General features: G+C 44.3%; 1 protein-coding gene across 2 annotated transcripts; it reads right to left on the reverse strand.

Moving 5' to 3' along the window:
- Nucleotides 1-3,583: 3,583 nt before the first annotated feature.
- BLH4 (BEL1-like homeodomain 4) lies at nucleotides 3,584-9,799 on the reverse strand. 2 transcript variants are annotated; one of them, XM_008815042.6, is made up of 5 exons: nucleotides 9,192-9,799; nucleotides 7,596-8,894; nucleotides 5,993-6,378; nucleotides 5,210-5,270; nucleotides 3,584-4,383 (listed from the first exon to the last, which is right to left on the reverse strand). In XM_008815042.6, the coding sequence occupies exons 2-5, from the start codon at nucleotides 8,832-8,834 to the stop codon at nucleotides 3,832-3,834; spliced, it is 2,238 nt and encodes a 745-aa protein (XP_008813264.4). In that variant the 5' UTR covers nucleotides 8,835-8,894; nucleotides 9,192-9,799; the 3' UTR covers nucleotides 3,584-3,831. The 2 variants fall into 2 exon arrangements, with proteins under 2 accessions (XP_008813264.4, XP_088556971.1); XM_088700845.2 differs by having other exon boundaries at nucleotides 3,584-4,601; nucleotides 9,192-9,776.
- Nucleotides 9,800-10,651: the final 852 nt, after the last annotated feature.

Genomic DNA, 10,651 nt, shown 5'->3' on the forward strand with positions numbered 1-10,651 from the left:
CTGCATCTCTTGACTTGTTTAGCATACTCACCTCTCAAACCTAAAGAATAGGCCCTGTGCCATCTCTATAGGATTCTTTAGACGCATGAAAGTACTATCATCAAGGCCTGAAAATTTGTACACTCGGCTTACAAAACGACGACATTAAACCTCTAAATTGATGGGTAACAGGGTAAGCAACTTGACCGATCGATTTGCAACTCAATTTCACACAATCAGGGATCAAAGCTCTCCGGCTTTAGTAGGATAGCACGCAAATCGGTTGAAGTGAAAAGTTTGATACACAGGGTGACAAGTAAGCTGCACAAAATGCAACATTGTTACTCCGAGCTAAATCATTAATTCCGGATGCATGAAATGTACGAGGATTTGTGCGAACGTTCCCTTAGTTCCCTATCCGTCGTGCCTCGGAAAAATCTTGGACAGTTGGCAAGTCCAAAGCAACCCAGTTAATGCGCCAGGTCCAACGTCCAAATCAAAGCTCGCAGCCTCGGAGGTCAGGACAAGCGGGCTCGGGCTTTGCCAAATGAGCGGGCTGAATTACCGGACCAGCCTGTCTCCTGTCCGACCTCAGAGAAGCCCATAGAAACCCTCTAATGCCTCTTGTTGGGCTGTCATTGATAGACGGTCCGTCTCCTAATTCCTAGTCCAGAGAAAACGGACCTTCCATCAATGAAAGCCCAATAAAACCTAATTGAGCACTACGTACATATCCGGGTCCATCTCTTCAACTGGTAACTAATAATTTAAGGGTTTCTTTATTGAAATGCCCAAATGAAATGAATGCGACATCTTTGCTGGGAGGGGTACTACTCTACGAGTATATGGTGCACAACGTTACGGGCGAAGCTCGGAAAATTATAGAAAATTATGCAGTGCAACTTAAAAAGGTCACAGATTTCTCTGCTAGTGCTATGGTTATTATATATCGGCAAAGCAAAAACGTTAACTAAATTTATTTTTTTTTAGATACAAGAGTGACTCGCATACAACAAATTCAGGTGCAGCCCATTAGAGCAAAAAGAAACTAGATTTAACCTTTTGTAAAATATAACAATGGCCGTTTAACACCCAATTAGAATGTTTTGACCTTTGGAACAAGGTTGCCTAGATTAACTATTAATTAAGATGACATTGTTTCAATGAAGATCACTGGTACATGTAAATCATCAATTTTTGGCTTTTGTTTTTGTGATTTAGTGCCTTGAAGTCCTTAAAAGATGGGCCTGCTTTCTTGTATATGTTTCTCGTATATCTCAGCAAATATCAACTTTCAAAGCAATGAAGTGACTAAGCATGGAACTGGATTTTTGTTTAGCACTTGCATCGACTCCTGAGTTTTGTAGTACTGTACATATCTCCATTAGTGGGCTCTGAAATAATACATAAATTCACGTATTTAAATATTAAAAATGTTTTTGCACGTTGGCCCACTTATTTTCTCAACCAGTCAATGGTTCCAAGCAGAACCCGTATCTTCACAACATAATCACTTTCTTTTTGAGAAAATACAACATATCACTATCACAAGTGGTGGGAAACGAAATAAAATATAGAATGAATTGAGTAATCAATCTTTAACAGATCCACCCAAATCTCCTATCAAGCTAAAATGGCAGGAATCCATAAATCTCTTCCATTGTTGGTGATATGACAAGTCCTCTCACTTGGTTAGGCTAAAGCCTATTACCAAAAAAGGCCTGATAACTGCCTAAGGCTGCAAATGAGTCGGATTGGCCTTATGATCACCCAACCCGATCAAGCTCGACCCAACATATTCTTGAAGAGACAGGGTGCCAAATCAGGTTCAAACATTAGATCCATTCCCCATTTCGGATCGGGTATAAATTATATAAACTTTGACCCAACCCAATCTTGTGCACTATATAGATCTAGTTTAGATCCTCCTATTAATTATCCGACCCCCACCAAATCTAAATTGATTCGAAGGAAGTATTTCAAGTCATTTCTTCTTTTCTTCTGTTAAGAGAAAAAACGCTCAAACTAACCTCACTGCATTAAAAAAAACTAGCTGTTGAGATTATTAACCTCATGAAGCATATTGCAATTCTAGATAAACATTAACTTATGAAGTTTTGACCATATTAGTAAATAATTTTGTGAGAATCAAAATTCAGTTTGGTTTAAAAGTAAAAAAAACAAATTTTCTTTATGATATCCTATTAGCAAACAAATGTTGACTTGGACCCAATCAAGACCCAACCCAAACCAACCCGGATCCTAATATTCTAGGTTTGGTTCTAGGGATGCATGACCCTAAATGGTCCGAGTGAGCGGTTGGGTCTAAAATACATTTCATGGATCTAATACGAATCAATACGATTCGGTCATCTATTGGATTGGGATTAGGTCGAATATCAGAATCCATACATGAAAACCAATCAAATCAAGTTGGAGTCAAGCATAACTTGGTTCGGTATGATCGATTTGCATCCCTATAATTACCATCTCTCTATCCACCATTAAATTGTTCCTTCCACTCATAATAAGATATGCCAAGACCTCATAGAAACCAACAATTTTTTTTTGAAAGGGAACAAAAGTTAATTCCTCACTTGCCTAAAAAGTTACTTAGAAACCAAGGTTTAATTATAACCAAAATAATCATCAACTAAATCTTAGCCCCTTTTACTTCCAAAATACCATTTGTCCATGCACTTAACAAGAAAGATCAATTAGATGTGCATTACATCTACTAATTCATCCTCCTCGCACTTGATTTTTATATTCACCAAAGATGATAAGCTATCGTGCCCGCCGTGACAACTCAGGACCTCATACAAAAAAAAGCTTGCCCAAAAATATTATTTAGATTTTTTTGTTCCACATAAATATTTAAGATTTATCCAATACATAGCCGATAGATTAGTGTATAGATCCAGATATTCACAATGCTTCAATTATTTTTCTAAAAATGTACTTTTGAAACTATTGCATCACACGGACTGCATATCATCTTATTAGTTCAATGCAAAGAATTTGGTTTCTCGTTTTATCATTTACATGAATAAAATATTTCATCTAAATTTCTCCGACATTATGTTTTTTAACTTTGAGTCTACAAGGATTGGCTATTTCGAAGAAGTTTCTCAAAAGAACAATAACAATGGTTTCTGAAAACATATTTTTTACAAAAATAATTAATTGGTTCATTAAAGGTCCAAAACAGCTAGGTTTTTACGAACTCTGTGCTTGCACTCACGCCAAATCAGCTCACGATAATGGCCATTGTGGTGGGTTTCATTCCTACGCTGCTACCGATGTAAGAAACTCCTCGACCATTAATCAGTGCGTCGAGTAGCTGCTTCTGCGGGGCCGAAAAGTAGGAGGGAGGGGCACGGCTAACTGGTTTGCCATTTAATACACGGCAATCATATCCTTCTGTCATTTTCCCGCACCAATCAACCACTATTTCTAGCATTAATCGCTCAATCATGACCCCAAGGTTCGGGAAGGGCGTGGGACTATTTATCCGGCACCTTGGTAGAAAGAAACACGACAAAACCCACGAGGGAGGGGGAAAAAAAAAAAAAGAAAAAGCCATTGCACGGTGCTCACGCTATTAATCCTTAGTTCTTGTGACGGTCCGTCTCCCCAATAGCAATATGTATGTGCTCTTGAATTTACAAAGGAAAAGAAAAGAAAGAAGGCCTGCAAAACAATCTATATCATACATTTCTATGTTCTTTTGCTATATATTTTTTCTCTAAAAAACAAAAAGGAAGGCTAAAATGGTTAAAAGAAGATTCATCTCTGTCATTAATCTTCTGTTTCCTTTAATTCTTTCTTTCTTCAACCTTTGACTCCACCCTAACAGCCACTGGAGTCCCTGACCGAGAAGCGGGCGCCCTTCTCTGCGGCATTCCCTCCGGCATGCCGTAGCCCCAGAGTGAGCGACACATCGCCAGCAGTCCCAAACCTCATCTGTGCGGCAGGCCCCAAGGTGGCGGCGGAGGTGGCCCCGTAGCGGTAAGTGTCGTCGGTGGGCCCCATGTGCACGTCGGACCTGCAGAGCTCCGGTGCGCCGATGCCGACGAGGGGGGCATTGTCGCCTCCTCCTCCTCCTCCTGCACCACCACTGGATGGATGACCCACCGCCGCTGGTGGCGGGTTGTCCGCGGAGGAGGAGGAGGTGGCCAGCAGGTGGTGGTGGTGCCGGCTGGTGGGAGGTGGGGCCAGAGATGGGTCAATTTCGGATGGCGCATCGGTGTCCGGTCTCTGGCCTTGTGGCTGCTGCTGCTGTGCCGGTGAATGTGCTCCTTGATCTCTCTCCTCTGGGCCCTCCGTGGCTTCTTGTTGGTACATCTCCTCCACCATGGGCTTCCATAGCCTGACTCTAGCATTAATGAACCAATTGGAGACCTGGAATGGGTGTAGAATTATTAATCTGTGATGTCTGATACCTGTGAAGGATGTGGATGTAGATGTGTGCGCGTGTCTGTGTTTCTGCGTCAAACGGTAAAAAGTGACATGCATGCAGTGTAGAAACTTTGGTCTGGAGGGATGGAATTGAATGCTGCTGCTATTGTGTGGGAGTGAGAGTGCAAGGAAGTGTACGTTGTTCTCTTCTTGGGTCTGACCTGTTGTGGGGAGAAGGAAGGGGAGAAAGAGCATGTGAAAAGAAATCTTGAAAGAGACCGGACCTCAAAATCCTGTGATGCCGAAAAAACATATTTTATATATCCATATATATATAGGCTACTGTTTTGTTCTGTTCCTTTTTTTTCTCTATGCTATCATGCATTGGCTCTGCAATGATTATAGCGGAAAAGGGCTCGAAATATTATTGGTCTTACAAATTTGAGCTTTGTCTGAACTATGAATTGGTATGGTCATGAAATAACGAAATCCGAGAAGAACGCGAGGGGGAAAAGAAAAGAAAGGAAATATATCTATTTTTGGTGCAGAAAAAAAAATAATAATAATTCAAGTTCGATTCCCGGAAGTGATGCAGCAGTGCGAGCAGTCCAAACAATTCACAAACGCCTACTGCTCGACTGAGTTGCTTTGACTGTGCATTCAAGCGTTAGCCAGAGAGTGGAACCCAGAAGAAAATTAGAGAGAGAAAAAAATATAACAAGAAGCAATTGAAGCCCTCAACGAGAATTGCTACTTTCTGGGCAGAAATTATTCATGGGTTCTGAAAAAGCTGCCGTCTCTTATATTATTGAGGGAGAAGAGGACAGACCTGATTTCTGGATAAACCTGTCTGCCTTGCCAACAGATGCTTATCTGCATCACTTGGGTACCTGAGAACAAAAGCAAAAGAGAGGAAAATGACATCAGCCCTGCCCAAAAATCCAGAGTGTCCATCTCTATTCACCAATCATGTGCAACCATAGATCTATGCCTGCTTTTGTGAATTAAATGGCGAGCAAGATGAGTTAGTAAATGCTGTTTCAATAGCTCTTCTTGTTATGGCATCCATGTATATATTAAAAGGAAAAGGAAGCTTTTGCCCGGCTTTCTTGGTGTAAAGACAATGCCTAAGGACAATGCATTGCTGAATCTTTCGATAAAAGTAAACCCAGACTACAGAAAGTGTAAATCATTTACTGCTTGCAGTAATTCTTTTTAAATCACTGCCAAGAAAGTAGACGGACAGAACCTAATGCTTCGCACTGTTCGCTTCCTGGAGAGCTGTGCGCACGAGAGTAAAAGTTAGCGAGTGAATGAGAGAGGGAGAACAGTGTCAACTGCATTGCTGCCGTTGCGCTTTAAATGAAACTAAGCGCAGTATGCTAAACGGCAGAAGAGAGGACAAAAGGCCCCCAAACTTTTGACAGATCTCAACAGTAGTGCGTTGTAAAAGAAGTTGAAATGCAGAAATAAGAGGGAAGCGTATCCATTACCGACCATCAGTAGCAACTCACGAATCAAGAGGAGGACGACAGGAAACGAGATGCTGTTAGCTACTGTAATACATACGAAACGAGAATTATGATGTGGATAGAAGGGAGAGAGCACATACGGATGAAGAAAATGCTCAAAAAGCCATGCTCTCAGAATATTCACTGAGCGTTCTGGAAGGCCACGCTGAGGCCTCCAAGCCTCCTGTTCCATCATCCCCATCTGGTGGAAGGCCCTTTGCTGCCGCAGGCTTTGGTCTATCAACCGAAGCCTTGGGGTCTCCCCCTTGGTCAGGCCTGAGCTGCTCCCGGCTTCCTTCTCGCCAAGGAGCTCGCATGTCTGCTTCAGTTGTTCAGCAATTGCATCCTTGAGACACCGGAAGTGCCGCGACATGGCCTTCTGGGCAAGCGCAGTGTATGGTGTCGCAGCCCCAAAGCCCATCACGGAGTCAAAGGAATTCACCACCATCTGCATCTGGTCACAGTAATGGTTGTATCTTCTGTCCACCTGTAGAGAATTATAGAAGAAACTTTGCCATCAAAACTGCTTTGGAAATTAGGGAAACTATCACAAGTTGATCCGTATCAGAAAAAATAAAATAAAATAATGACAATTCAAAAATGAGATGTAGCCAAATCCAGTACAATAATTATCCTTTTGTTTTATGCGGTTGCTACAATAACGAAATTGAAGAGAGAGAGAGAGAGAGAGAGAGAGCAAAATGAGGTCCACCCTGAAGTCTTGAGCTCTTTTAATTTGGAAGCTCAATTAAGGGCAGAAGGTTGATGAAAACCACATAACTGGAAGTTCGGCTTGCCTCTTCTGCATGCGGTGCTGTCTCACTACGGAAACGGAACAGCATCGCAGCTAAGTTTCCTCGAAGAAAGGAAAATGATACATATGAGGAGATGGCCGAGAATTAGATGACCTCAACTCTGTGAAACCTGTTAGCTCTTAGGAGGTTGTTACATGGAAAGGTAGCAGGAGGGCAGCGCCAAATCGGAACCAACGAATGCCGGAAGCGAAGGGTTTTCATAGTAGTAGAATGGTTGTGGAAGAGCTAGCCTCACAGCGCCAATACAAATATATAGGTGTATCTCTTTCCCTGGTGGGTGTGCCAATAAAAAAATATAGGCGCCCCGCTAGGTCAACTCAAGTAGAAATGAATTGGCATGATGATCGAGCAGTGTTACTACGAAGGGTAATAAGATACTTCCGGAGTTAGGAGCTTACCATATCGTGTCGGGCATGGAAGAAGAAGACTAGAGTGGGCCTTTGGGTGGCGATCTCTGCCCAGATCAAAGGCCAACATTTCTTATTGGAACTACCCCTAATAGTATTCTACCCCACCTATTGGTATGCATATATATCATTACTTATAGATAAATCCAAAGTACAACAAACACTATCGAAGAAATCTCATTAAAAAAGACGTAAGATCAACTCAACCACCTCGGTTGCCCCGGCAGACTCCAACCCCATTTGCCCGCCGGCCTTCTCTTTCCATTCAGAAAGAAGAATCCGGCCAACTTGCCGGAATTCTTGAGGCTCTCCCGGTTGCACTTATAAAACGAAACAATAGGAAGTGAGGCTCCAGATGTGTGTGTCTGTGTGTGTGAGAGATAGAGATAGAGATAGAGAGAGAGCAGTGGTAAAGTAGAAAAAAGCTGTGTCACAAGAGATAAAAGTAGGGGCGAGAGAGAGAGAGAGAGTTTAATACATGCCTCGTCAAGCATGGAGATGAGCTTGGCCTTCTTCCTCTGGTGTTCAAACCTATCAGCAGGAGACAAAGGAGGGAGGTCCTTAGAAGACGAAGAGGACCCGGCAGCGGCGGCAGAGCTAGAAGCGCCGCCGCCGCCGCCATGGATAGGCTTAAGGTTAGGGTTCGAAGAGCTGCCGGCGTGCCGCCCTATTCTACTCCCCTTCAATTGGCTCCTCCCAACACTGCAGAACTCTTCCAAGAGCTCCTGTGCCGCCCTCGCGTACTTGGCGTTCCTGAGCACATTCACCACTCCCATCGGCCCGCACTCAATGTGCACTGCCTGGCCGTGACCGTGACCTTGTAAGTGTAGCGAAGAAAGGTGCTGCTGCTGCTGCTGCTGCTGCGCTTGGTTGTTGAAGTAGAGCACCCCATCTCGAACCCTCAGCTCCTCGGCTTTCGGCATCTCGAATTGCTGCAGCGACGACGACAGCGATAGCGATAGGCCCTGGCTCTCCCCGACTCCCCCGCCGAAGGATGCATCGCTGAAGGACTGGAAGGCTTGTTGCTGGTGGTGATGGAGGTGGTGGAGAGTGGGAGGAGGAGCTGGTGGAGGTGGGGATGGAGACCTATGGTGCTGCTGCTGGGGTGGCGGTGGCTGCAGCGTCGGGTTCATGAGAAACAGCTGCATGGCGGCTGCGGAGTCAGCGTTCAGCCCCGAGATGGGATGCTGCTGATGGCTGCGATCATGGTGGTGCTTCGCTGTGGAGTCACCAAGGGAGCCCAAATTGTCAGTACCACCCAGCACCACCCCTTGTCGGTTGGCACCGTACCAGTCCCCCGAGAATCCGGCCATCGGCCCTGGCCGCGGTGTCTGGCGGTAGATCTGGCCGGCGAGCAAGTCGGAAGTGGGAAAATTGAACATCTCAGACAGCATGTTACTGGCCCCGGCGGCAGCGGCGGTGGAGTCGTAGATGCTGGACTCCTCGCCTTGCTCCTCTATGGGGACAAGAGGATGGCCGCCGGGCTCGAAGCCCGGCACTCTTAGCTTGTCCCGCCGGCTTTGCTGGGCGATGTGCTGCTGCTGCTGCTGCTGCTCTTGGCTGGTGGACCTGTCAAAGCCATCGGAGAAGCCGAAGATGCCGTGGTGGAAGCCTTGGGACATAGAAGTCGGGGAATTAGGCCTGCCGGGGGTTCTCGAGACGGTCTTCGGTGGGCTGAGGTAGGGGCAGGCGGGCTGAGAAGGCGGCGTCGCTATTCCCATGCCGGTGTTCCAACAATCATCATCGTGGTGGCCGGCAGCCCAAATTTCAGGTTAATTTAGCTGCACATGGTAATTATTTCAGGGGACTCCATGTTCACAGAGAATTTAATGAAATCAAGATATGGATATCTATATCTATATATATATACATATATATATATATATATGTGCATGTGTGTATGGATGTATATGTAGAAGAGCAAAGAAGAAAGGGATGAAAGCATGGGAGAACTGAAGTAATTGGCTTTATTTCTTTTTCCCTTCTCACTCTCTCTCTCTTTCTTTCTATTTGTAATCTCTCTTTCTGTTTATTTATTTATTTTTCATCTTTCCCTCCCTCATGGTGGTGATGCCTACCTCGTTGTGTTGTTGGGTGGGGAGGACTCTAGACTTTGAAGCCATCGTTGTCTTTCTGTGGGATTGAAAGCCTCTTCCCGACCTCCATCGATCTTTGTCTCCCGCTCTCTCTCTCTCAGCTCTTTTCTTCTCCACTCTCCTTCCTCTACAATCGCCTTCGGAAAGGGAAGAGCAAGATGGGAAAAAAAGGAAATAGAACGGAGGCCGATATCAGACAGACCCCGAAAGAAAAAGGTCGCTGTTCCTCTCCTCCTCCCCCCTAAGACAGTAGCTAGCCCTTATATTTCTATTATTCCCCACCTCACATAAAAAATGGCGACAATAGAAATGCCTGCAAGGAGAGCGAGAAGAAAAAGGGCAAAAACAAAGGGAGACCCACCCTTTTCTTTTCCCCCAAAATTGACTCCCACTCCAGATGGTAAAATGACCTCCAGATCCCCCACAATTCATACCCCTCGAAAGGATAAGGGCCAGCCCTCCACTCCTTTATTAAAACTACGGTGGGTGGCTCCTCTTTTCTCTGGTGAAACACACGCTTGTTTTAAATAAAACTACCAAAACATGAAGGCCTACTTCTCTCATACCAAGGGCAGAAACCCCTCTTTTCCTCATTTTTTATTGGCATGCATGTTGACTTAGGCAGGTCGCTAATTAATGCCTAAGCCTCTCATTGGCTGGGGGGAGGGTGTTCTTGTCATTCCCCCTACCTATCTTTGAGGCCCAGCTTAAAAGAGGAGATGGCCATAAAAGGGCCTCCGCGTTTGGGCTCACGATTATCATGATCTCCACCACCACTACAGGGGTCCGATCACTACCACATGGTTCAGTTAGATAGCCCTGATGACCGTTTGATCCTATCGGCTCTTCATAGCAAGCATCTTGTTCAATTATTGGCCCATTTGTAATACTGGATGCCACACCGACCCAATCCTAGTCCCATATTTCAATTATTTTATCCTCGCGGTTTCTAAAAAACCTAATCGTCATGATCATGTATGTGCGAGCATGATGTTGTTGATCCGATTAATGGTTTAGATATGCGAAATTTGTTAGAGGAGATATCTGATTATTTCTTAGTTTAGATCAAATTAACTCTTGTACAATTGCTATGGCATTGAAGGATTGGGCGTTATTTTAACTTAACATCAAATAAAGAGTTGATAGCAACAATTATGGAGCAGATTGCATGCTACCCTCGATTGCAACCTGCTTTCCATAATTTAGGACAATAGTGAGATTAACACGGTTAGACAACCAAAAATTCAAGAGACACATGTCGATGGCTTGAGCCAACTAGGTCAAATTCACAAAAAGATAGCGATACAATAAGCATTGCTATGTTAAATGACACATACAAATCTAATACTAAATGAGAAGAGCCGAGAATCACCGAAACAGTTGTTCAAAAAGCATGCAACCGTCAACGTATAGGACCTCATCAACAAAGACTAGTTGAAAGA

Source organism: Phoenix dactylifera, chromosome 7, assembly GCF_051530095.1.
Source record: "Phoenix dactylifera cultivar Ajwa chromosome 7, Ajwa_hap1_PhDact_Kaust_v1.1, whole genome shotgun sequence".
In the NCBI taxonomy this organism is placed as follows: domain Eukaryota; kingdom Viridiplantae; phylum Streptophyta; class Magnoliopsida; order Arecales; family Arecaceae; genus Phoenix; species Phoenix dactylifera.